The sequence below is a fragment of the Perognathus longimembris genome, chromosome 25, assembly GCF_023159225.1.
Source record: "Perognathus longimembris pacificus isolate PPM17 chromosome 25, ASM2315922v1, whole genome shotgun sequence".
Classification (NCBI taxonomy): Eukaryota; Metazoa; Chordata; class Mammalia; order Rodentia; family Heteromyidae; genus Perognathus; species Perognathus longimembris.
Genome location: NC_063185.1, coordinates 16655300 through 16680110, shown reverse-complemented (window position 1 = coordinate 16680110; position 24811 = coordinate 16655300). Strand labels below are relative to the sequence as shown.

Genomic DNA, 24811 nt, shown 5'->3' with positions numbered 1-24811 from the left:
TTGAATGAGCAGTATCCCAGGAGCCAGGCCCTTTCTGTCCTTGGGCTGAGAGATGCCCTGCTGAGTGATCCTGGCCAGTGCCCATCCTCCTGGAGCTTAGGCTACAATGGTCTGGGGCAGCTCCTGAGTCCTTCCTCCTGTCGGGTTGGCCTTGGCCAGTGTTCTAGCTCCTTGGAGCCTTGGATTGCTCCAGCATGAGTTGTGACTGCCCATCCTGCTGTGAGGGTTGGCGTGTGTGTGCATTGCTGTTTGTTTGGCATCTGGTGCAGTTCTTCCCTGTGGGTACTTCCTGGCCAGGTGTGCCAGTGGCTCTCAGCAAGATTGACTGGTTAAACTAACTCACGAATGGTGGAAAAAAAATGTGTCACAATGGACAATTGAAGAAACTACTAATTTGACTTCAAGTCTTTCTTTAGGCTGTTATTAACTTGTGTCCATGCTTAAGAGAAATGTGAGGCATCATTGTGTCAAAACATAAATCATTACAGAAAAGTTAATCTGGAATTCATTCTTAGGTGGTAGAGCAAAGTCAGGAACTGGATGGAACTGTAGAAAATTTTTAATTCTGTATTTTTAAGCACAATGAATGTTTGCCTGGATGATCCCATTGTTGGCTTTTAAGCTTCTAATTAAACAAACAAACAACTTGCTAGAATTTCAATAAACTTTGTTGGACTATAGCCAGGGAACTGAGTAAATGTTTGCTTGTTTTCTTTCTTTCATCTAGGCTCTTGCAGAGTGGGAATCTTAGCCTGCTGCCTAAACCACAGAAAAGCTGCTTTCTGCAACTACTGGTTTATACTCAAATTTGTGGATACGCTTTCTAGTATCAGTGTTCTTTTACTATAGAATATGGCAGAGTGTGTGGATAAGAGGGGCTGCAGGCCAGCTTCAGCCTACCCTTATGAATGGGGCCCATTCAGGGTATGCCAAGCTCACACCAATGTTGCCAGTCTTGTAACTGCCCTTTACTTTGGCATATGAATCTTGCTTTCAGACTCATTACTTTAACCTGAATCTTTAGACTGCAGAAGTCTTCCAGGCCTCTAGAGGTCATTCTGAAATAGTACCCCATCCCTGGTAGACTGTCTATAAACTGTTCCCACAGGAAACAGACTGATGAGAAGCATTTACTGATGTAATAGTCTCTACGTGGCTAGTAATAACATGTGAATTCTTTTCTCCAAAAGGGGTTATTTTCTAATCTAAAATTACTAAAATATGGGTCTTACAGGAAGACCTTAAGATCCCTTCCTTTAATAACAGCCTTGGGCCCTAAAGTGGCTTGGGGCTTTTGGGAGTCTTTGAGGCCTTGCTTAAGTTCAGAACTCAATCAAAATGAGTTTACTGACTTACAGTCACATTGTTATACATCTCTGAAATGCTGTTAAGTGAACTGTATATGTATAATTCAGTAAGGATGTATGTTCCTCTGTTTCTCATCTAAGGAACCTGACAGCATACCGGCTCCCAGAGTACTGTATGACACTACATCATGAGTGACAGTAAATGTGACAGTCAGTTTTACAGCGTGCAAGTGGCAGACTCAACTTTCACTGTCCTGAAACGTTACCAGCAGTTGAAACCAATTGGCTCTGGAGCCCAAGGGATTGTTTGGTAAGTATGTGCTATTTCATTAGTGTGGATTGAATTTTTTCTTTAAGAAGTAAAACTTAATCATTGAGACTTAGAAAAAAATAAATTAAGCTACTTGAATCAAGTCTTGCTATAGTTATATGTAGTCAGGTTATAAGATACACATCCAGATCCTTAGAATGCTGCATAAACTTAAATAGGTAGCAATTTTTCTTTTGCTTTCTTTTTTTTTCTTTTCTTTCCTTTTCTGTTGTTTTTTTTTTCTTCTGTTGTTGTTGTTGTTCATTTGCCCTGTCATTATGATATCAGAGTACTAGGTATGACAGTGAGGTATAACAGAAATTTGGAGTTTTATTCATTTCTTCATCATGGCCACCTTTTCCTCCCCTCCCCCTTTTATTCCCAATCACTCCTATTCATTTCTAGGCGCCATCATTGCTGTGCCTTGCCATTCATTGGCAGGATGAGGCCAGTCAGTGTCATTATCACACCATGGATTAACCAGGAAGGGATGCTGTGTGAGGGGTTGGGCTGGCCGTCTCTTCCTTGGTGTCTCTCTTCAACTATGTGTCCAGCCCAGGACGTCAGAACCGTTGGTCTGACCCTGAACCTTAGTCTCTTGCATGGTAAGACAGTCAGCTGCTGCAACATCACTGACAGCTAAAGGTAAAGTTTTCACCTGTTTTCTAGACTACAGTTACCAGCTTTTCTCAAACATTTTATCCCTAATTTTTCTCAGTGAAACTTTTTTTTTCCCCTTTTTGGTCAATAGAAACAGGATTTTCTTTGTCTCTAAAAGAACCTTTAGTAAAGCCAAGAATCTGTGTTTATTGCTAGTAGGCAGAGGAGGTATAAGAAAGTATAAGAAACTCTATTGGGTATTCTGGCAGTGGAGTTTATGTATGCATGTAAAGAGGCTGAGTTTAGAGAATTTTAATCAGTGGGTGTTTTTTTATTTAATCCTGGAATTATAGAATTTATGAAATCCTCTTTTATCCTCTTTCAGAGACATATGAGTAGGGAAATCAGTTGTTCTCTTATTGAGAAGATTGTAATCCAAAGCTTTTGAAAAAAAAACATAGTTAAAAGTGATTCTTTGGAAAGAATTCCCAGCTTCTATCCAGAATAGTAATGGTCTTAACTTTCAAATGATAGTGTGCTATCTTGGTACAGATGGAGTATCCCTTATCTGAAATGCTTGGGAACAGGGAATATTTCTAGTTTCTGATTTTTATTTTAATGTTAGATTTTGGAATATTTGTATAGACTTTACTGATCAAGCAACCCTAATCCAAAAGTCCTGTCAGAAAGTTTCATATCTTGGAGAGCAGTCCAGATTTTGAATTTTCAACCTAGGGATGCTCAACCTGTTTGTAAATGCATTGCACCAAGAAAAATTTTAAAGTCGATGTATGGTCCAGATTTGGAAACTTTGATTTAATAAAAAAAAAAAAAAGGTTGAATGATAAAGCATCCTTTTTTTTTTTTTTTTTTTTTTGCCAGTCCTGGGCCTTGAACTCAGGGCCTGAGCACTGTCCCTGGCTTCTTTTTGCTCAAGGCTAGCACTCTGCCACTTGAGCCACAGCGCCACTTCTGGCCGTTTTCTGTATATGGGTGCTGGGGAATCGAACCCAGGACCTCATGTATACAAGGCAAGCACTCTTTTTTTTTTTGTTATCAGTAATGTTTTGTTTTTTTTTCTCAAATTTTTATTATCAAACTGATGTACAGAGAGGTTACAGTATCATACGTTGGGCATTGGATACATTTCTTGTACTGTTTGAAGGCAAGCACTCTTGCCACTAGGCCATATCCCCAGCCCGATAAAGCATCCTTTTGAGTTATAATCCCTTTCTTAGATGGTAACTTAACATATAATTTGATGAGAGGACAGACAAAGCCAGAAAGAGAAAAACAGATAAAGGTGAAGAATGGAGGAAAGGGGAAGGGAAGAAGAAATCGGATATAACAAATAATCAGTGGTCTTGGAGGAGTTCATTTTATGGCTGTAAATAGACTGCAATTTTAAATATGGGCTTGCTTTATCCTAATTGGCCATTCACTTGTTTTTGAAGGTTAGAAGTAATGTGATAGTGAATATTATCTAATTACTGTGAGTTTTGTCATAATCCTCACTGTACTCATGGTGCTGTGAAGAACTCTGGCATATTGGACTTCTCCCTGTCTCATGGGGTGTTAGGTTCCCTCTGTTGTCTCTGGAGACTTACTGCTTTTACTGAGGTAAAGCTTGTGTGTGCCTTTGAACCACGAATCCCTTTTGGTATGACCAGGACTCTAGGCTCTTCTCTATTTAGAATCTTAGCAATAATGAGTAAGTACTTTATTACTTTATTTGAATTATCTCAGTCCATTGTATTTATCTTGATAGAGCGACTATGACATTTTTTTTTTTTTTTTTGGCCAGTCCTGGGCCTTGGACTCCGGGCCTGAGTACTGTCCCTGGCTTCTTCCCGCTCAAGGCTAGCACTCCGCCACTTGAGCCATAGCGCCGCTTCTGGCCGTTTTCTGTATATGTGGTGCTGGGGAATCGAACCTAGGGCCTCGTGTATCCGAGGCAGGCACTCTTGCCACTAGGCTATATCCCCAGCCCCGACTATGACATTTAAGAAATGTTTTAATTTTATAGCTACAGTTGACCTTCAGTCTCACGGTATCCTCCTATCTCGTGTTCTCCCGTGAGAGAGTAAATGCCTTAGAAGAAGTGATTTTGCTTCTTTTCCCCTTGTTTTTTTTTTGTATCCACCTTTTACCAGACCGTAAAACATGAAGTAGGGTTGGGAAGTAATCTTCTAATGGCATATTCCTGTTTCAGGAAAAACAAAGAGTATTTTTTCTAAAAGAAACTTAAGCAATAGCTTAGCTCTACCTCAACAATTGGAATTGGATTTTCTGTAATTGCTTATTAAAATGTTACCATTTTATTATTCATTGACTTTATGTTTTATTCTTATACTTTAAAAATCATCTATCAGTGAGTCTCTGGGAGAGTGTAATGGGCAAAAAAATGTGCAAGATGTCCACACTCTAATCCCTAGATGCTGTAAATGTTACATGGCAAAAGAAAATTTGTGGATTTAATTAATGATCTTTGGGTGGGAGGATTAGCCTAGTGGGTGCAATGTAAAAGAGAAAAATGTTCTTACAAAAGGAAGACTAGAGGTTCCCAGTAAGAGAAGGAAATGTGGAAACAGAAACAGTGTGGAATAATACAGGGCCAGGAGAGAAGGAATATAAGAAGCCTCAAAAACGGGGAAATAGATCCTCCTCCGAGAGCCTCTGGAAGGAATACAGTTCTGCCACACCCTTGGTTTTAGCCCCGTAGGGTCCATAGACTTCTGACATCCTGCACTGTAAGATGATATTTTCTGCTTAGCCTCCCACTGAAGACTAAAGTCAAGATGTTAGCTGGGCTGGAAGAGACTCTGATCTCCAGTTAACCAGCAGAAGCTACCAGAAAAGGAGTGGCTCAAGTGTAGAGCACCAGCCTTGAGTGAAAAAGTTGAATGAAAGCAAGAAACCCTGAGTTCAAGCCCCAGTATCAGCACCCAAAAGAAGAAGAAGAAGAAGAAGAAGGAGAAGAAGGAGAAGAAGGAGAAGAAGGAGAAGAAGGAGAAGAAGGAGAAGAAGGAGAAGAAGGAGAAGAAGGAGAAGAAGAAGAAGAGAAAAAGACATATGCTGAAATTGTTCTCCAAGAAAATTGATTTTTATTTCAAACTGTCAAGGATGACGGGCAGAAAGTAATCATTTATCTTCCATGAGCTTTTTATGAGGGGGAAAAACGTTCTTTTTAAAAAATTTTATTTATTAATTAAACATTTTTTGACAAGGTGTGTTGTGCAAAAAGGGTACAGTTACATAGTAGGGCAGTGTGTACATTTCTTGTGCTATCTTACACCCTGTGGGAAAAAGTTCTTAAAGATGTACTCCAAGCAAGACCAAACAAGAACATATAATAAAAGAAACAATGAAGGTCAGTGAAAAGAAATCCTAAGATTATAGAAGTGTGGCAGGCTTCAGCTCCTCCAAGAAAATGTCCCCAGACAGAATAGATTCCAAACAATAAATACTATGAACAAGAAGTTACAAGTACTGATGATAAAACTTCAAAAGAGGCATTTTTCTTCTCTTAATAAGAAAAAACATTTATTAGAAACTTGTGGTGGGGTAATAGAAAAAGGCATGATCTAAATATGAAACAAATTTCAAAGGACATAATGTTTTAGTGATTGATAGAATGTAAAAAAATAAAACCCATTTCTCCTTGATTCTGGAAACTTCATTTTTTGGTGTGAGTGATCTTTAGAAAATGAAAGCTCTATATGTGTATGCATATGTACATATATACATGAAATACTTTGGTGTTCATTTTTATAGACACATCCTCAAGAACACAGAAGACTTAATATGTATGCAAAATAAATGTGTTAGCAAGCTTGACCATTTAACCTGGTGTTGGGAGGAAATGAGAGAATAGAGAGAGAACGGGGATATAAGAGACTGGCCTCACTTTACCTACTATGGGGATGGGTCAAGAGATTCCTTTAAAAGTTAGTGGATGAAGCTTAGGCATGCTATTTAAAGTTACAAAGGAAAACCTAAAAATAACACAAGAACAAAGCTGGCAAGTGTAGGGGATCACAAGTAAGTGGCTTAATTCTCTTACTAGGGAATAAGTCGTTTTTTTTTCAACTAGATAAATGAAAAGAATCAGGATAAAATATGCTTTTTGGAGTTAAAAGTGATCACAAAGTGATCATGAATAATTGAAGGTCATTGCTCTTGAAGTTGGAAGTGAGAGTTAGAGAAGCATGTATATCTATTCAGATGCCTGGAATTGTACCCTTTGAATCATTTTTTTTACAACTTTTTAAGTTAAAGAATAGAAAGTATATCTTTTTATCACTTACAACATGTTTAAAACATGTATACATGGTATAACAACTAAATTGATCTGTTACCTCACAAACTTACGCTTTCTGTGGTAAGAGCATTTAAAATCTGTTGTTTAGCAGTTTTCAAGAAAACAATACACTGTTTTTAACTATGGATACCATATTGTATAGTTGAGCTCTTGGTCTTACCCATTACTCCTGTATAACTGGAATATTGGATAAAAACATTTGAAACCAGAAAAATGTATGTTTTCAAATTCTTGAGTCTGACAAGTAAATACATGTGTGTATTGTACACAAGTTATTTGTTTTCCAAGTAGTTTTTTCTTCAACATTTTATGATTCATGTGAAATGATATACCTGTATATGGGCTAAGGAATTTACATACATGTATATGTACAAATAATCTGAATTTAAATGTTTCTAATAATCCTTAACCAAATGCTACAATCAACAGCCTTCAACCTAAAATAGATTCAGTTAAATTAGGAGTTGTTTGGCCAACAAAAGCATTATTAGTAGAAAAGATCAAGTATACACAGTGTTACAAACTTAATAAAATAAATACACAGAAGCAGTTTAGAAATTCTACCTCGGGGACTGGGAATATGGCCTAGTGGTAGAGTGCTTGCCTTGTGTACATGAAGCCCTGGGTTTGATTCCTCAGCACCACATATATAGAAAAAGCCAAGTGGCTCAAGTGGTGGAGTGCTAGCCTTGAGCAGAAAGAAGCCAGGGACAATGTTCAAGCCCTGAGTTCAAGCCCCAGGACTGGCAAAAATAAATAAATAAACAAACAAATAAATAAATTCTACCTAGTTTCTGACATGGTCTTCAGCACCTTTGAACTCCTGATGAGTAGACAAAGGGCAGTAACACTAAGCTATTTAGTGCTAATTTGGAACTTGAATGTGTGTCATTAGGCAACTATTTTCCAAGCTTAATTTCTGGAGGGAAATGCACACTAAATCTCAGAGAACATGGGATGCAGGAAACGCAGGTTCTAGATTCTATTCTTACAGGAAGAGGTATTTCCAGCAGAATTTTATATATAGCTATTGCTTACATCAGGAATTTTATATCTTGGGCATTTATCATGAGATTTTTGGCTTTTTTGGTTTTGTTTTTAGATTCTTTCATCTGGGAAAAATACAATCAATCAAAACTTAGATTGGTTGCATTCTTTCCATGAGTTTAACTTTTTCCTCTGTTGCTCTGATAATTCCAAAATGTACTTACATGTAATCAGTGATAATTGTTTTTTTTAATTTCATTGTTAAGTACTACAGTTGTGCAAAGAAATTATAATTCCATAATCAAGTTATAATTATTATTAATTTCTGGACCTGTTTGAACTGAAGGTTTAATTTCTTGGCATTCCGTGCTCTGTATTAAATTACCTGGTTCTGTTGGGTGCCAGTGGCCCACACCTGTAATCCTAGCTACTCAAGACTTGGCTGAATGTCACAATTTGGAGCCAGCCTAGGCAGGCAAAAGCCAGAACTGGAGGCACGATTCAAGTGATAAAACACCAGCTGTGAGCTGAGCACAAAGCTGGGCAGGAAGTCTCTGAGACTTCCAATGAGCCAGCAAGAAATCAGAAGTAGAGCTGTGGATCAGTGGTAGAGCACTAGCCTTAAGCAAAAAAGCTAAGGGACAGCACCCTGGCCCTGAGTTCGAGCCAACCAGTACTGGCACATGTATGCATGCATGTCCATTCGAGCATGCACGTGTGTACACACACACACACATATCCCAAAAATTGAAAAAAAAACCTGGCTTTGAACATAGTAATCTAAAATAATTTCATTTTCTCAAGTGAAAATTCCATGTGCAGAGAATTTTGGAATCCCACCCAAACTGTGGGTGAAAGGTATCCCTGCCTCTCCAGAGGACTTAATCTGTTCCACAGTCCTAGCCAGCTTCCACTCCTCTTCATATGCACTTCTACCAGGATTGGAAACAAGTAGAACACCTTTCCTTATTTGTTAACTCACTTTAAAAGAGAATATATAGATGTTGTGTTCTCCATTGCTACATGTATTAAAAACGGTTCTAATCAATTATTTATTTCTATTTCCTAATTATAGTGCTGCTTTTGATACAGTTCTTGGAATAAATGTTGCAGTCAAGAAACTAAGCCGTCCTTTTCAGAATCAAACTCATGCAAAGAGAGCTTATCGTGAACTCGTCCTTTTAAAATGTGTCAATCATAAAAATGTAAGTTATGTATGAGTTTCCTCCATATGCCTTGATGTTAGTGATGTGATAACCTTCAAGTTCTTTTGGAGATACACTGAGTTCAGACCTAGGATAAGCTAAAGTTAAGAATGATTATTAAAATCGTTATAGTTTGTTGATCAATATTTTTTGGCTTTAAAGATGATCATTTTTAAAACCATACTGTTATTATTAAGATTTTGTACAGAGGGGCTACATTTCATAAGTCAAGTAATGAGTACATTGCTTTTCTTGGAAATGCCATCCTTTCATTTCCTTTCCTCCAGTTTTCTCTTCCCAACCCGGCCCACAAATTACATAGGTCATTTTCTACATACTGTATACTGAATAGCATGATTGCATTTGTTCACCCTTTCTCCCTCCCTTTCTGCACCCCACCCCCCAAAAAGGAAAAAAAAAGCAAAAGCAAACACCACCACCAACAACAACAAAAAACCTGTTTCCATTTCCTGGAGTTTTTTTTTTTTAATATAATTTATTTATTAATTAAACAAAAATTTTTTGACAAGGTGTTGTGCAAAAGGGGTACAGTTACATAGTAGGGCAGTACCGGGAGTTTGTTTTGATAAATAGTATTTTAAACTTTCAGAGAAGGTACACCTTGGGATTCCTTCCCTAAAGGTATCCTCCTTTAGTCTGTTTGTGTGTGAATGCCTAGAGTCCTGTGTAAGTTCTCATGTCCAGTTATGGTTTAGATCTAGCTTCCACATATGAAAGAAAACATGCTGTTTGTTGATAGAATTCTTAATCAACTGTGGGGAAACCGAAGTCAGAAAGAAGCTTCATGGTCCATAGGGTTTTAGACCACTCAACTAAGGTAGAAATGCTAATTATTCCTATGACCATTTGATTTTTAGTGTTCCTGTTTCTAAAAAAAAAATAGGAACAAAAAGCGATGTAGCAATTTGAAAAAAAGCGATGTAGCAATTTGAAAAACAACCAGGTTTTTTTTTTAATGCTATATAAGAAGCTTTTTACCTTGTTAAGGAGATCGCCATTTTAAATACATGCTCTTAGATGGTTTTATATTCAGGAAAACTGTACGTGTCATCTCTACAGACAAAGAATGGAATTTAAGGAGAAATAACATGTCTCTATAAAATGAACTTTGGCTCAAGCATGCTGCATGTCCTACTAGTGGTCTCCTGAGTGTTAATTTGATAACCTTGCCCTATGGTGACATCATAAAATGTGAATCTGGAAGAGATTTTGGACATCAACTTAAAACCTCTCTTTGATTTTTGTGGTTTTTTTAAAGAAAAGAATGCTTAAGATTAATATTTTAAATATTAATGATATTTAGGATTGATATTTAAGATGAAATGTTCTAACATTTTTATAGATCTTTTTGGTATAGAGACATTAAATATAAAAGTTTGGCTTATTGTTTTGACTCTGTGGTTTGAATTGGCTTTAACTTTTCCAGTATGTGTTTAAATTTCTTCTGACAGTACTAGGGTTTGAACTCAAGGCTTCATGCTTGCTCAGCTTGTTTATTTCACTGGCATTCCTCCACTTGAGCCATACCACACCTCCAACCCTGGTTTTGTGTGTGTGTGTATGTACATGTGTGTGTTGGTCCTGGGTCTTGAACTGTTCTTGAGGTTTTTTGTTATTTGGGTTTGTTTTTGGCTCATGTCTAATGCTCTACCACTTGAGCCACAGCTTCACTTATGGCTTTTATTTTTTTTATAATTAATTAGAGGTCACAAACTTTTCCTGCCTACACTGATTTTGAATCACAACCCTCAGATTTCTGCCTCTTAAGTAGCTAGGATTATTGGCATGAGCCACTGGCACACAACTGAAAATTTTTTTTTCTATACTAAGATTATATAACTCTTTATCCATATTTTACTTTTTTGTAGTTTTAAAATTAAATCTTTGTTCTATTTTTAGTGTATTTTGATATGAAGATTGAAGTATGGGTGCAGGGTTTTTTGGGGTTTTTTTCTCTCTCTCTTTTACTACCAGTAACTCCAATTGTATATATTGAACAATTCATCTTTCCCTTGGTCATTTGGGATGATTGAGGATGTTTAATGCTGAAAGCAATGTGACTCATGGTTTGCGACCAGGGAGGCCATGAAGGAGGTGGCGATGGGGTCAGCTCTTTAAGCCTTTCCTTAAAAGGAAACATATAATGCCAAACCACAAGTTTAGTCTTCATAACTTGAAAAATAGTTTAGAAACTTGTACACGGTATTTAAGTTTTAAGTGACTAAGGACACATAAGAGGAACTGGACTAAAAGTACATATTATTTTCAGTTGATGTTTGACATTTCTCAAATGCCATGAAATAGAATGTTTTGATAACAGCCATCATAATAAATATTGAGTTCTGTCAAGTGATTTTTTTGTTTTAATATATTTTAATATTCAGCTCAATTTTTATAATCTAGTAGAGTCATTTGTTATACTGAGGTATAATTAATAATTAATTTTCTCTTTTCAGATAATTAGTTTGTTAAATGTGTTTACACCACAAAAAACTCTAGAAGAATTTCAAGATGTGTAAGTATCAATTGTATCAAAGATAGAAAAAAAATTTAGAAATGAAAGTAAGCAGTTTCTTATACTTAGGAAATGTAGGTGACCAACCATTTCTTAATGATACCTTAAACACTTTTTTTGGTCTATGAATGATACACACTACAAAAAAAAAGGCATTAATATTTACTTTGTTTTGCCTGGAATTCTTTTATCCCTGTAACAGATCAAAGATAAATGCAAAGAATTCCTTAGAGCAGGCAGTGGCCATTTGTTTCTACTCTATTTTACTGAACTACAAAATGTTGTTTTCTTGATAGGTGTTTACAAGCATTATTTGAAATGATCGTGTCATTAAATATTCTGTGTTTTACAAACTTTTTCTTTTTCAGTACTGAGGCTTGATCTCAGGATCTTGCATTTGCTAGGGCACACCTCTAAGTCCTTTTTTGTACTGGTTGTTTTTGAGAAAATGGCCTCCTTCCCAGGTACTACCCTGGGCCACAATCTGCCTGTTTTAGGATTCCTACTGTAGGTAGAATAACAGGTGTATACCACCTGTTGGGAAGAAGTCTCAAAAACATTTCTGCCTAAAATGACCAAGAACCACAATCCTCCCAATCTCAGCCTCCCAGCTTTTCAGACTCCTAAATAAAATTACCTTGCTAACTAACAGTGAGATGAAATACTAGTCTACCATACTGATCCTACATTTATTGGGGTATTCAGTTGTAGAACAAATATATAATTGTTCACCATATGCGATTACATTCTCTGGGAATTGGTGTGCATTAGTGATGAATGGGAGCAAAATTCCCTTTATTACAAATTTTAGGTGGCAAGCACCCTCTTAGAGCCTGCCAGAGAAGAAAGATAATAAATAGGTAAGAAAGTATGCAGTTCCCTGGAATATATTCAGTGCTCTGGATAAAAAGTCAAGCTGGGTTAGGAGATCAGAAGTGTTGGGGGCTGGGATTCTTGCTGCAATTTTAAATAGGCCAGAGTTCTCCAGAGAGCCAGTAGAGGAGAGAGAGTGGAGAGGGGGAGGTGGGGGAGCATTATGTGGGATAGCAGCTGAGATGCTGCTGTCATGACTCACTGTAAATGCAAAAGCCACAGGTCCAGAGAAGCCAGTGTGTACCTTTCCATCTGAGAGCCTGAGGGATCACTGGTGTGTCAGTCCCGGAACTCCAGAGCTAGGGAGCCCACTGTTCTGATGTCCAAGGACAGCATTAAAAGTGTGTCTCAGCTCTTGTAGAAGAGACCAGTTAACTAGTCGCCTTTGGCTGTTGTACACCCACACGCAGACTCACATACTTACCACCTCTACAAGTACTTTCCCAGACATACCTAAATAAGGCTTTAGCAGGCTTCTAGGTAAAGTATTCCCTAATCATTCAAAATGAACCATGACAGGCTAGCTGGGGAAAGACCTCAGTGAGTTGGAGACAAGTGAAGGACGTCTTGGAGGAGATGGCTTAGTCCCAGCGGTATATGGGGTGATGGGGAGTGGAGATGGAGGGAGGCAGTCAGGGCAGAGCAGCAGTAGAACATGCCTGTGTGCCAGGCAAGACCAGCAAGAAGCCAAGATGGCCAGTGGAGCAGGAGGAAAAGGCGGACTCAGAAGTGCAAGCCGACCACTACAGAGGCCTCTAGGGAACTGTAAAGAGTTCCTTCGCTCTAAGGCAAGTCAAAGTAAGATTCCCAATAGAGTTGTTAGCTTGCCTGGCTTATTTTTAAAAGAATAACTGGTTTCTGTCTTGAGAACCTCTGTAAAGGAGTGGAGACATAGCAACCTAGTTAGGAACAGAAGCTTCTCCAGCTATCCACATGAGAGATTACGGTGGATGAAAAGGTTAGGGGAAGAGATTGGACATTGAAATGGAGAGGAAGCTTGTGGGGAAATGGGTATGATATTTTTCCTTTTGTCTTATGATCCCTTTTTAAAAATAGACTCTACTTTTAGAGCAATTTAGATGCATAGCAAAATTTAGCAGGAGATACAGAGTTCCCATGCCTCCCTTCCCCCATTTACTCCCAGTTATTAGTGTCCTCCACCAGAATAAGCCATTCATTAATGCTTTCTTTATAAATGTTAAGTGTTTCTTACCAACATAGCTTAATGCTGGTAAAAATGACCAAGTAGAGAAAGAAGAAGTAGGATAATTTGTACAAAATTTTATTTGCTACGATATAGATGTTGTCTTATTTTTAACTTGAAAGATATGTTCTTTGCTGGGCTGGGGATATAGCCTAGTGGCAAGAGTGCCTGCCTCGTATACACGAGGCCCTAGGTTCGATTCCCCAGCACCACATATACAGAAAACGGCCAGAAGCGGCGCTGTGGCTCAAGTGGCAGAGTGCTAGCCTTGAGCGGGAAGAAGCCAGGGACAGTGCTCAGGCCCTGAGTCCAAGGCCCAGGACTGGCCAAAAAAAAAAAAAAAAAAAAAAGATATGTTCTTTGGAAAGTTTTTACATAGTTCTATTTTCTTTCTGATATCCCTTATAAATGCTTAGAGAAAGCAAGTTGTCTTTTCACTTTACCAAGATCAGGTACTACCATTTCATAAAATGTTTGGTTGAATAATCATAAGGAATTTGGGGTAGTTTCCATGTAAAGGCTGATTTTTTTTCTTTTATCCACAGGTATTTGGTTATGGAATTAATGGATGCTAACTTATGCCAGGTTATTCATATGGAGTTGGACCATGAAAGAATGTCCTACCTTCTTTACCAGATGCTCTGTGGTATTAAACATCTGCATTCAGCTGGTATCATTCATAGAGTAAGTAATGACATCATTTATTTTTAAAGTAATCGTTATTCAGTTATCACAGTCCTTTAGATAGAAAAAGAGTTTTTTTTAATAAAAATAAATTGGCAATGTTGAGAATTCAAACAAACTATAGAATCATGTGTTTCAAAATATTGTCCACGCCCTGTGTGAGCCAGCCTGTAGACATAGGAATGAGAGAGCTACCAGGGGCTCCTTGTAGCTCAGTCTTGTTCTACAGAAGAATCTTTTTTTTTTTAATCTGAAGTAACTTAAAACCTAGAGACAATTGTAAGAATAGGACAAAGAACTCCCAAATGCCCTTTATTCAGATTTGTTTTATTTGAAATCCCTTTCATAACGATCAAGGAAACTAAAGAGAAAATTAGAGACCACTCAGCATGAAGACACTGCTAGCGTGGTCAGGTAGTAGCATTTAAAAAACAGGAAAGCGAGGTGCTGGTGGCTCAGGGCTGAAATTCTAGCTCCTGAGGAAACTTGAGAACTGAGGGATCAAAATTTGAGGCCAGTCTATGCAGAAGAGTCTGAGTGACTCCATCTCCAAAATAACAAGCAAAAAGCTGGCCTGAAGGCATATCTCCAGTAGTAGGCAGCAAGTAACTGAGCAAATGGTAAGGCCCTGAGTTCAAACCTGCTACTCACGAGGGGGGAGAGGGGAAGGAGGTATAATATAATTTTCTAAGCTGTTTTTATAATTTTTTTGTATTGCTGTATAAGCAGACTATTGTAGAATCTAAGCACCTAAAATGTTAAGTGAGACTAAAAGCAGAGAATTAGAATTGTATTGGAAATCGGTATTCTTAGCACTCCTCGAATTACTACTATGCTAATTTTATTGACAGGCTGTCTAGATTTTTATGTCCCAGGAGTAAGAGCCCTGTCTCTGACCTGAAGTCTGTGTGGGAAAGGAAGCAGTGCGACAGGGACAGTGATGCCTGTTAATAGAGAAGCGTTCAGAGGTTTAACAGTACTAACTCCTCCCAATACATCAGGTGCCAGGAAAGGTCGGTCCATCACAGCAGAGGCCTCATGCAGAGGCGGAGCTATTCACCCAGGAAAGGCAGGGACACAGCCCCTCCTGGGAGCTTCAGGTCTGTGGCACAAAGCCAGGACAGGACTCAATATCTCATTCTCCTGGGGCCTGGTAAGCTGATAAGCAGCATCAGTTTGCCACCGCCCTCCCCCCCCCCCCCCATTCCCTGTTCAGTTATTCAGAAGTATAGCCTTTGCTGCCATCCAGTGGTCAGTTCAATGACACAAGTTGTGGTGGTGCATTCACTTTATAAACAGCAACACTAGGCTCCTAAATTAAAAATAAAAGGTCCTTGACAAACCATTCTGTTTCTCCTCCTGAAATTTTAATACCTCTTACATGCTTTTCTTAAAATTAAATTCATTCTTTAAAATTTCCCAGACTCTTGGGCCCTGCAGGAGGAGAGAGTTTGCCATACTTGTTTCTCTCCTCGAGTCCGGAAGTGAGTGTGAAAAACATGTCCCCCAGTTCCTGGAGGCTGCCTCCTAAGAGCTTCAGTGAATACACCCCTCAGCCTGGTCCACCCCTGCCAACGAGCAGGTCACCTATACCCAAAAAAGCATGTAGTTTGCTGAGCACTGTTTAGAAACCCGTGAAGCCCAGAGAAAACGGTTCTGTGGCCCACCTCGCCAACCCATCAGCTCTTGCCACTTCCTCCCATTCTCTTAGACCCTCCTGCTTCACACTTTCAACTTGTATCTACTTGTGAGTGGAATCTACACACATGGAGAAGTTCCAAAATAGTGCACAGGTACATAAAGCATAGAATGGAAGGTCCCTGTTGTGACCCCATTACACACCACCCCTGTCCAAGTCCCAGAAGGTGAGGAACCTTATAGCATGCCAGCCATCTTGTATGAACTCTACTAATCCTTTTCCCTGTCCACAAGCCCATACATAAAGATGCACACCTTTAATTTTATTACATTTACTTAGGCATTCAGCTAACTGCAAATAAAAAATATTTGGAAAACAGAAAACTTTATGCTGAACACATACAAACTTTTCTGTCATAATTTCCTAAACAATGTAATGTAACTACTACTTGCATAGCATTTCCATTGCATTAGGCATTAAAATTTATCTAGCGATGATTTAAAGTATACAAGATGATGTGCATAGAACATAGTGTTATTTTATATAAGGGCCTGATGTTATGGGGGGGGTGGGGAGAGTAGAGATTGTGTTCTTGTGTTTGGTGTTGAAAAACATAGCATAGTATGCACATTGATTCCACATTTTCTCAGTGTCCTGTCTGCCAGGTAAGGCTTCTGAGTCCTGGGGCACAGTGAGGTCCATGTCTTCCCAAAGTCAAGGAAGAGAAGTGGGAGCCAGTAAAAGAACAGGTGATTTGTCAGGCACTGGCAACTCCTGTAATCCTAGCTACTCAGGAGGCTTGAGATCAAAGCCAGCCCACACAGGAAAGTCTGTGAGACTCTCATGTCCAGTTAACTGCCAGAAAACCAGAAGTGGCGCTGAGGCTCAAAGTGGTAGAGCTCTAGTCTTGAGTGAAAAAGCTCAAGGACAGTGCCCAGGCCCAGGAGTTCAAGACCCAGGACCAAAAAAAAAAAAAAAAAAAAAAAATTACATCTAGGCTGTGGAGCCAGTGACACAGGTTGTTGATAGAGTGCTAAGTCCTTTTGACAGGAGAAAGTTGAGATAAGCAGTCATGAAATTCCTCTTCCAAATGGTAAAAGAGCCACAGGAAGTCTCCAGAGGTAGAGAAGTCTGGACCTGGGCTGTTCAGTGTGGTAGCCTGCAACCACATAACTGGAAAATATATACTGGACTTCAAAGACTTAGTATAATTAAAAGAATATGAGATGCTAATGATGTTTTGTGTTAGTTACGTTCTGCAGTGATAATATTATAGATATATTGGGCTAGATCCAATATATTATGGAAATTAATTTCACCTGTTTCTGTTTACATTTTCTAACATGACTGCTAGAATATGTAAATTACAGACATGGTTCACATTACACTTCTGTTGAGCAGTGCAGCCCCTGACTGATGAGTTGGTTAGTTGGAGTGTTGAGGAACAGTGGGAAGACCAGGTGTGGAGGGTGGGATGAGTGGCAGAGACAAGAAAAAAGGGATGAGCAGGACAGCCTTAGGGACTGGGAAGCTGCAGGCAGAGATTTGCAGGCTTGTGAGTTTTATTTATTATTATTATTTTTTTTTTTTTGCCAGTCCTGGGCCTTGGACTCAGGGCCTGAGCACTGTCCCTGGCTTCCTTTTGCTCAAGGCTAGCACTCTGCCACTTGAGCCACAGCGCCGCTTCTGGCCGTTTTCTGTATATGTGGTGCTGGGGAATAGAACCCAGGGCCTCATGTATACGAGGCAGGCTCTCTTGCCACTAGGCCATATCCCCAGCCCCCAGGCTTGTGAGTTTTAAGCAAAGGAGAAATGGACTTGAGGGAGACATCTTTATTTTTGCTTTTGGTTTCTTGGGGGTTTGAGACAAGATCTTGCCAAGTTTAAGGGTAGGCTAGCCTTGAACTATGACCCTTCTGCCTCAGTGTCCCAAGTGCTGGAATTACAGGTGTATGTCAGGCTTTGCCTATCTGACTTGTTCAAGCTGATTTGTGTTAGTTTACATCTGAGAGGAGGATTTTCCAAAATTGTCCCAACTTGCCTGTTCCCCATACACAGAAGTCACTGACTTACAGCCCCTCACCTGTGAGGAATTGGGTCTTTAACTATGTTTGGTTCATTTTATTAATTTAAGTCATTTCTCTACTAGGATTTGAAGCCTAGCAACATTGTGGTAAAATCAGACTGCACCCTTAAGATCCTGGACTTTGGCTTGGCCCGGACAGCATGCACCAACTTTATGATGACCCCCTACGTGGTAACTCGCTATTATCGGGCCCCAGAAGTCATCCTGGGCATGGGCTACAAGGAGAATGGTGAGTACAGACAACTGTGCAAGCTGTGATGCTTAAAACTAGCACCGGCCGGGCGCTAGTGGCTCACGCTTGTAGTCCTAGCTACTCAAGAGGCTGAGATCTGAGGATTACAGTTCAAAGCCAGCTCAGGGAGGAAAGGCCATGAAACTTTTATCTCCGATTAACCACTAGAAAACTGGAAATGGTGCTGTGGCTCAAAGTGGTGGAATGCTAGCCCTGAGTGAAATTGTTCAGGGACAACACTGAGGCCCTGAGTTCAAGCCCCATGACTGACCAAAAAAATAAAAACTAGCATTGGTGGTCCTCACTAGTTCACTAGTTTCTTCCCTTTCAAAGCAAACGAAACATGTGCTGCACATCAATGATCATAATCCATGGATCAAGTCTTAATTTTATATTTTCTCAGTTGAAATCCTTCACAAATTATATTTTTGAACATTTTCTAATCAACATAAAATAACTTGTAGTAGAAAAGTGTGCACATTCTGATTGGGCAGCCTGCTCTGGTCATGCCCACATAACCAGCAGCCTCCAGGGCCTTCCCGAGTGCCCGGGCCAGATCTTACACTACACATTATATCCTGTTGGGACAACAGAGAGTGAATTTTTTAAAAATTTAATATGAATGGAATAATGCGACATGTTCTTTTGTGGAGCATTGGTATTTTTAGCATCAAAATTTTGTCTATAAAGTTTTTTGTTTATTCTAGACACTTAGCTTTTAGCAGATTACATTAATTTGTAGGAAAAAATAAATGACCTTTTTCTCAAGGCTTCTGAAATGAGTGTATGCATTCATTTCAGTGCTTTATAACCTGTACTACTGCTCTGAGAGGCACAGCTCCACAAGCTTCCTGGGGAAGAGGAGATAATCATATCCCTGTTCTCTTTCCCTCGTGTGTACCCACCCACAGCAGCCCGTAGGCACCTCTGCTAGTGATACCCGAGGCATGGGTGGTGCTGGGTCCGCAAACGAGGCCAACTCTATGCCGTTGTGCTTAGACAGGACCTTGCCCTGAGCCCAGTTCATTGCCCTCTGAGCACTGCTCTTTTCTAATTGGCTGTTCAGAAATGATCGTTCAGCCAGGGGTGCTGGTGGCTCACATCTATAGTCCTAGCTACGCAGGAGGCTGAGGTGAATATCAGGGTTCCAAGCCAGCCTGGGCAGAAACGTCCTGTGAGACTCTTATCTCTAATTAAGTACCCCCCAAAGCCACAATTGGAGCTGTGGCTCAAGTGGTAGAGCTCTAGCCTTGAGCAGAAAAGCTCCGAGATAGCACCCAGGCCTTGAGTTCAAGCCCCAGGTCCAGCACCAAAAAGAAAAGAAAAAGAAAAGAAATGAAATGATGTAGTGTTGGGCTTTTACCAAAGTCCCACTGACAAGCTAAAATGTAGTGTGCCTGGTCTTGATTGGGAGGGGGTTTGGAGAAAAGAGATGTGGGGCTCTCTAGCTGGCTTTTAATCACCTGGTGTTTGGTAGTGGACATCTGGTCTGTCGGGTGCATCATGGCAGAAATGGTCCTCCATAAAGTCCTGTTTCCAGGAAGAGACTGTATCCTTCACAGGGAGACCCCCAGCACTTCGCTGGCTGGATGCGGGGCGGGCTCATGGCCCCTGAAAAACTTTATGTTCATAGCTACTTCTTGTTTCTGGTTTTTATTTTTTGTGTTTGTTTTAAGCTATAAAGCATTGGAATCTTTGGCACTAAGGCGCCAGATTGCTGCAAACTGAAGGCTAAAATAGAGGTCAGCAATCATTCATACTGTATAAACGGTTCACCCCTAGCTAGCAACTTTTCCATATTTGTGTGTGTAGTACACTGTTAGAGTTCCTTTTTTCCTCACTTTTGTTTTGTTCATGGCACTTCATAATTTTATCATTTCATTTTATTTTCAGTTGATATCTGGTCAGTGGGTTGCATCATGGGAGAGCTGGTGAAAGGTTGTGTGATTTTCCAAGGCACTGACCGTATCCTTCCCCAAGACCTTGACCCTGGCCATGCTTTCCACATGGGCAGCATGAGCGCACCTACTTACAGATGCTCAGAAGGAAATGTCACGATCCACACTGTGTTCTCAGGGGGCTTTGTCATGTGTGTTACCTTAGTGTCACAAACCAAGTGGCTCCGTTTTACATTTTCTTCCTTACTCAACTACATTTGTTGCTTCTGTAGAGACTTGTAGTTATATTAAGCCAATTGTATTAGCTCCTAGTTTTATCAAAAATATCTAGATATGTAGGAGACATCCTTTACTTTTTGATAAATATATTCTGATATTTAAATGAAAATATTGTTGTATAAGTTAGTTCCCTCCATTAATTCAGTTAGGGAAAGTGTTATCTAAGTTAATAAGCTAATATGCTTGTGTGATTTAATCAATCAAAATACTATTTTTGTTCATTGTTCATTGTTGGTATGCATTAAAATATTTCCCTTAATGTAAGAATAAAAGCATACTATGCAAGATCTAAGTAAAAAAAGTTAAAATGAACATTTTTGTGAAGAATAATATGTGAGATCTTCTAGTTTGGTGCTTTGATGTTTTATGGGCATTTAAAAAGCTCCAACCCACTATGGAAGGCATTAAATACAAAAGATTAACTCATACAGTGGTCAGCAAATATTAGTAATATAGCACACAGGAGGATAGACACTGTAATAGTTATAATAGCTTTCTTTCCTCATAGTCCTTCTTCCATCTTTAATATTTTTTGCCCTTTTCATTTGTGTTCTAATTTCGTAATATTTGCCTTAGTTTTTTATTTTGCTTTTGTTATGAAAAAGTGGTCTCTATTTGATAGCAGATCAATGTTAACGTAAAGGAAGTCAAGCTCTATATGAATTCTTCACCATGTGGACTTGGAATGAAAATATTTTCTGTCATTTTATTTACCCTCCTCTACATTTTCCACACCATAGATTATTTAAGATGTGAGGTTAAATACAGCATTTCATTTCATTCTAATAATTTTGCCAGAACTTTTCTGTAGTCCTACCTTTGATTCACTTGTTGCAAACTCTAAATAAGGAAATCTTAATTTTGCAAGTAAGGACAATTTAAAGAAGAAAAACTGGGTATTCTAGAGGTTAATAATTTAAAAATATTTACTTAGTGTTTAGTTTGTCCCAATTTTTATTCATTTTATGCCTTCTCTTGTTTTACTAAATATATTTTTCCAAAATATACAAAATTAAAGAATGTGGGTACTTTGATACATTTTAATAGTTTAAAATTCATACTTTACATATTAGCATTGTTGCATTGTCATTAATTAATGTTTTACAAATAATGTTAGTCTCATTTTCTAAAGTAAGTTTGCCAAATTTTTCGAACATTAGATTGAATATTTGGGTCACAGAAGCCAAGTTGCAGGTCTTAGAGTTGCTTCAGATCTTTCACCTGAGGGGAAAAGGAACTCTTGTCCCCACCATTGCCTAAGAGAAAGAGAATGCTTTAAGCAGGCCAGTTTGAGCCCAGGGTCAGACTTCTCTGTGGCAGCCATACATCCTTGAGAAATTCTGGCCGCCTCTGAGTCTTGGACAGGATTGTGACAGTTAAACGACAATGGTGTATGTACCTTTCCCAGGACACCCACCAGGCTTTCCAGCGTCTCTCCCCTCCCCCTATTCCTGACATCTGTGATGAGCCTGTATCATTATAATAGTCCAGCAGATCTGTATGGAGCACCTGCCTATTCCTAGCTACCAAGTCTGAGTTAGGTTTTGAAAGGCTCACAACAGCAGCAGGGTTAGGGTAAACAAGGACAGAGGGAGAAGGAGGAGAGCATGCAGAGGGAGTTCAGTGTCTAGTGAGAGATGGCAGAAGTTCACTCCTGGAAGCTCCCTGCATTCCCATCTGCTTTGAAGGTCTACCCATCCATTGGCCTCGAGGGGATCTCGAAATACTGGTTAGTAGAAATATCAAGTGTGAAATTCCAGTGAGATATCTAGAATAAAGAAGCCAATGTGAGAGTCATCAATCTGTTAATAGCACTGAATTCTTGAGCTGGTCACAAGCCCTTCAATAGAGAGGGGAAAAGGAAGAAAATGAGGGCTGAGAATTGACCGTTGGATGTAGCAATGGCCACTGGCAACCCTGATGTGCAGGATTTTCATGAAGCCCACAGCCCAATGAAGATATGTTTAGGAAAGTGAGAGGCTGGGAATTAGAGACAGAAGTATAGATAACTCTTTATTTTCTAGTACTAGGGCTTGAACTCAAGGCTCTGCACTTGCTGAACAAATGCTCTATCACTCAAGCCCTGTCTCCAGCCCTCTGTACATATTGGGTTATTTTTCCTATAAGATCTCTGGTTTTGGTTTGGGCCAGACTTAGGCTATGGTCCCCCTACCAAAGCCTCCCACATAAGGTATATTATAGATATGTACCTCACCTCAATTTATTTGTTCAGATGGGGTGTTGCTAATTTTTTTTTGTGGGGGGGGCCTGGGTTGGCTTCAAACCATGATCCTCGTAATCTCTTCCTCTTAAGTAGCTGGGATTATAGATTTGAGCCACTGGGCCTGGCCAGTATAGATAACCCTTTAAAGGAGATACCCTACTGGGATTAAAGGAGTGTCAAAACAAACAAAGTGGCTTTGCTAGAGTGTGGTTCTTTGGTAGAGTACCAACCTAGCAAGTGTGAGTCCCAAGTTCAAGCCTCAGTACTAACAATAACAAAAGAAAAAAACTGGCAATGTTCTCCAATGGGAGAGAAAAAGCATTATGTCTGGCCAGATGCTAGGTGGCTCCCGCCTATAATCCTAGCAACTCAGGAGGCTGAGATCTGAGGATTGAGGTTGAAAAGTTGCCCAGGCAGGAAAGTCTGTGACACTATTATCTCCAATTATTTACCAAAAAGCCAGAAGTGGAACTGTGGCTCCAGCCTTGAGCAGAAAAGCTCAGGGACAGCACCCAGGCCCTGAGTTTAAGCTCAAAGATAGCCCCCCTCCCCCCAAAAAAAGAGTTTATGTGCCTAAGTCCTGAGTGATTTCAAAATGGCCCAAGTTTGTTTTCTAAGAAATGCCTCAATCAGTCACCTTTCTGAGCTGTTGTTTATGTGATTCTTTCCCCCCAACTTTGTTTTCAGGTTCAGTATCACTTGCCACACACACCATCCCAGTTACCCCAAGCCTGACAAGCACCCTGTGAACTAGGCAGGGCTGGTTACCCTAGACTTTGTGCAAATAGCGAAGTTGCCCCAAGGAAGATTAGCCTCCCTGACACTTTCGTCTGAAAACCCAGGTCGTGTACTTTGAAAGGAAGTAAAGTGCATGACTAGATTTAACAGGAATGGTGGAGGTAGGTTCATGCCAACTAAAACAGAGTGACATCTGAAAGCTGTGGCTGCTCAGTTTCGGGAGTGTGTTCATGTGGGAAAGGCCGAGGCCCATAGTGCAGGAAGGCCAGAGCCCTGCTTCCATCCCCCTTCTTCACTCTGTCACCTTTGGCCAGCCTGTCCCAAGGGGCTTGGGTTGCCCCCCCCCACTATAAACAGATCAGGTGGGTCTCTCATGTTCCTCTCTTCTTTAGCAAGCTCTGAATCCCAGGTAGCTTTAGTGTGAAATTTTCTTACGTAATGGACACCTAATATCATGTTTAACCATATCTACCACAGACTTGATCATCTCTGTCATAATTTTATTTTGAACTAGAATAGGAAGGCAAATAAATCTCATTGTTTTGATTTAATAAATTGTGACCATAGTTTATAGATACCGAGTATGTGGGATTTTTTTTTTTAAGTACTCTAATTTGGAAGCCCAAACTTTACCTGAATATTAGGTCCAAATGCTCCTAATGATCTGGTTGGGGGGAGGGGTGAGAGTTGGAGGTGGCATAGTTTCTTACTTGTCCATAGGTATAATAAATAATTTTTCTTTGAATGGTGCTATCACATGTAATATGACTATAAGGCATGTCAGTTGTATTTTCCTCAAGAGATTCCTTAGATATTGATCAATGGAATAAAGTAATTGAGCAACTAGGAACACCATCATCAGAGTTCATGAAGAAACTTCAGCCAACTGTGAGGAATTATGTAGAAAACAGACCAAAGTATCCTGGAATCAAGTTTGAAGAACTCTTTCCAGATTGGATTTTTCCATCAGAATCTGAACGAGACAAAATAAAAAGTAAGAACGTCCTTTTGTGCTGACCCAGGTGATGCTGTTTATGCATGTTTGCATTCTTTATTTATTTATTTCTTCATTGTCAAAGTGATATACAGAGGGGTTATGCATGTTTGCATTCTAAAACCTGTACGTGCTAGGAGATAAGCTAGTTGAAACTCTGAAACAGCCTAGAGGTCTGCTGTATCAAGATATTGCAGAGAGAAAGCTTAAAAGCAACTAAGATTCTGCTTGCTTTGGACAGAATTAAAATAGTCAAATTGTCCTTTTGACTTACAATGTCAGCAAGTGGATTTTAAAGTTTTCAGCTATAAAGAATACTTAAATAAATATTCTAGCTTTGTAAACTGGGCATGGCATGGTGGCACACTCTTACAGTCCTGGCACTCCCGAGGCTGTGGCAAGAAAAGTTTGAGATCAGCCTGGGCTGCATAATAAATCTGTCTTATTAACAAGTATGCAACCTACCTTAGCAGGTGAGAACAATTAAAACCATTATATACATGATTTCATACAGTTAACACTCAGCAATAAAAATGTTTTTCTAGTCGGAAAGTAGTTCAGTACAGGTGGCCCTACTTCACACTTCATGGAAATATGCTGCTGACAGTCTCTTCACTTCCCTCCACATCTAGAAAAGCCCCTGTCTTCCCTTTGTCTGCACATGTTAGGAACTGCATTTGCCCAAAGCTATCTC

The 24811-nt window shown here is 39.5% G+C and overlaps 1 protein-coding gene across 6 annotated transcripts in view; it reads left to right on the top strand.

Annotated features, from left to right (window-relative positions):
- The window catches only part of Mapk9 (mitogen-activated protein kinase 9), a 38471-nt gene that overhangs the window by 6566 nt on the left and 7094 nt on the right, over positions 1-24811 (top strand). For 3 of the 6 annotated variants that reach the window (XM_048333949.1, XM_048333946.1, XM_048333948.1), the window contains 7 exons: positions 1449-1617; positions 8601-8730; positions 11208-11266; positions 13889-14027; positions 17816-17981; positions 19878-19949; positions 23935-24117. In XM_048333949.1, the coding sequence (XP_048189906.1) occupies positions 1496-1617; positions 8601-8730; positions 11208-11266; positions 13889-14027; positions 17816-17981; positions 19878-19949; positions 23935-24117 (871 nt within the window). In that variant the 5' untranslated portion in view covers positions 1449-1495. Of the gene's footprint in view, positions 1-1448; positions 1618-2022; positions 2263-8600; positions 8731-11207; positions 11267-13888; positions 14028-17815; positions 17982-19461; positions 19534-19877; positions 19950-23934; positions 24118-24811 lie in introns of those variants that run through there. The other 3 variants (XM_048333950.1, XM_048333947.1, XM_048333951.1) reach the window with 2 other exon arrangements.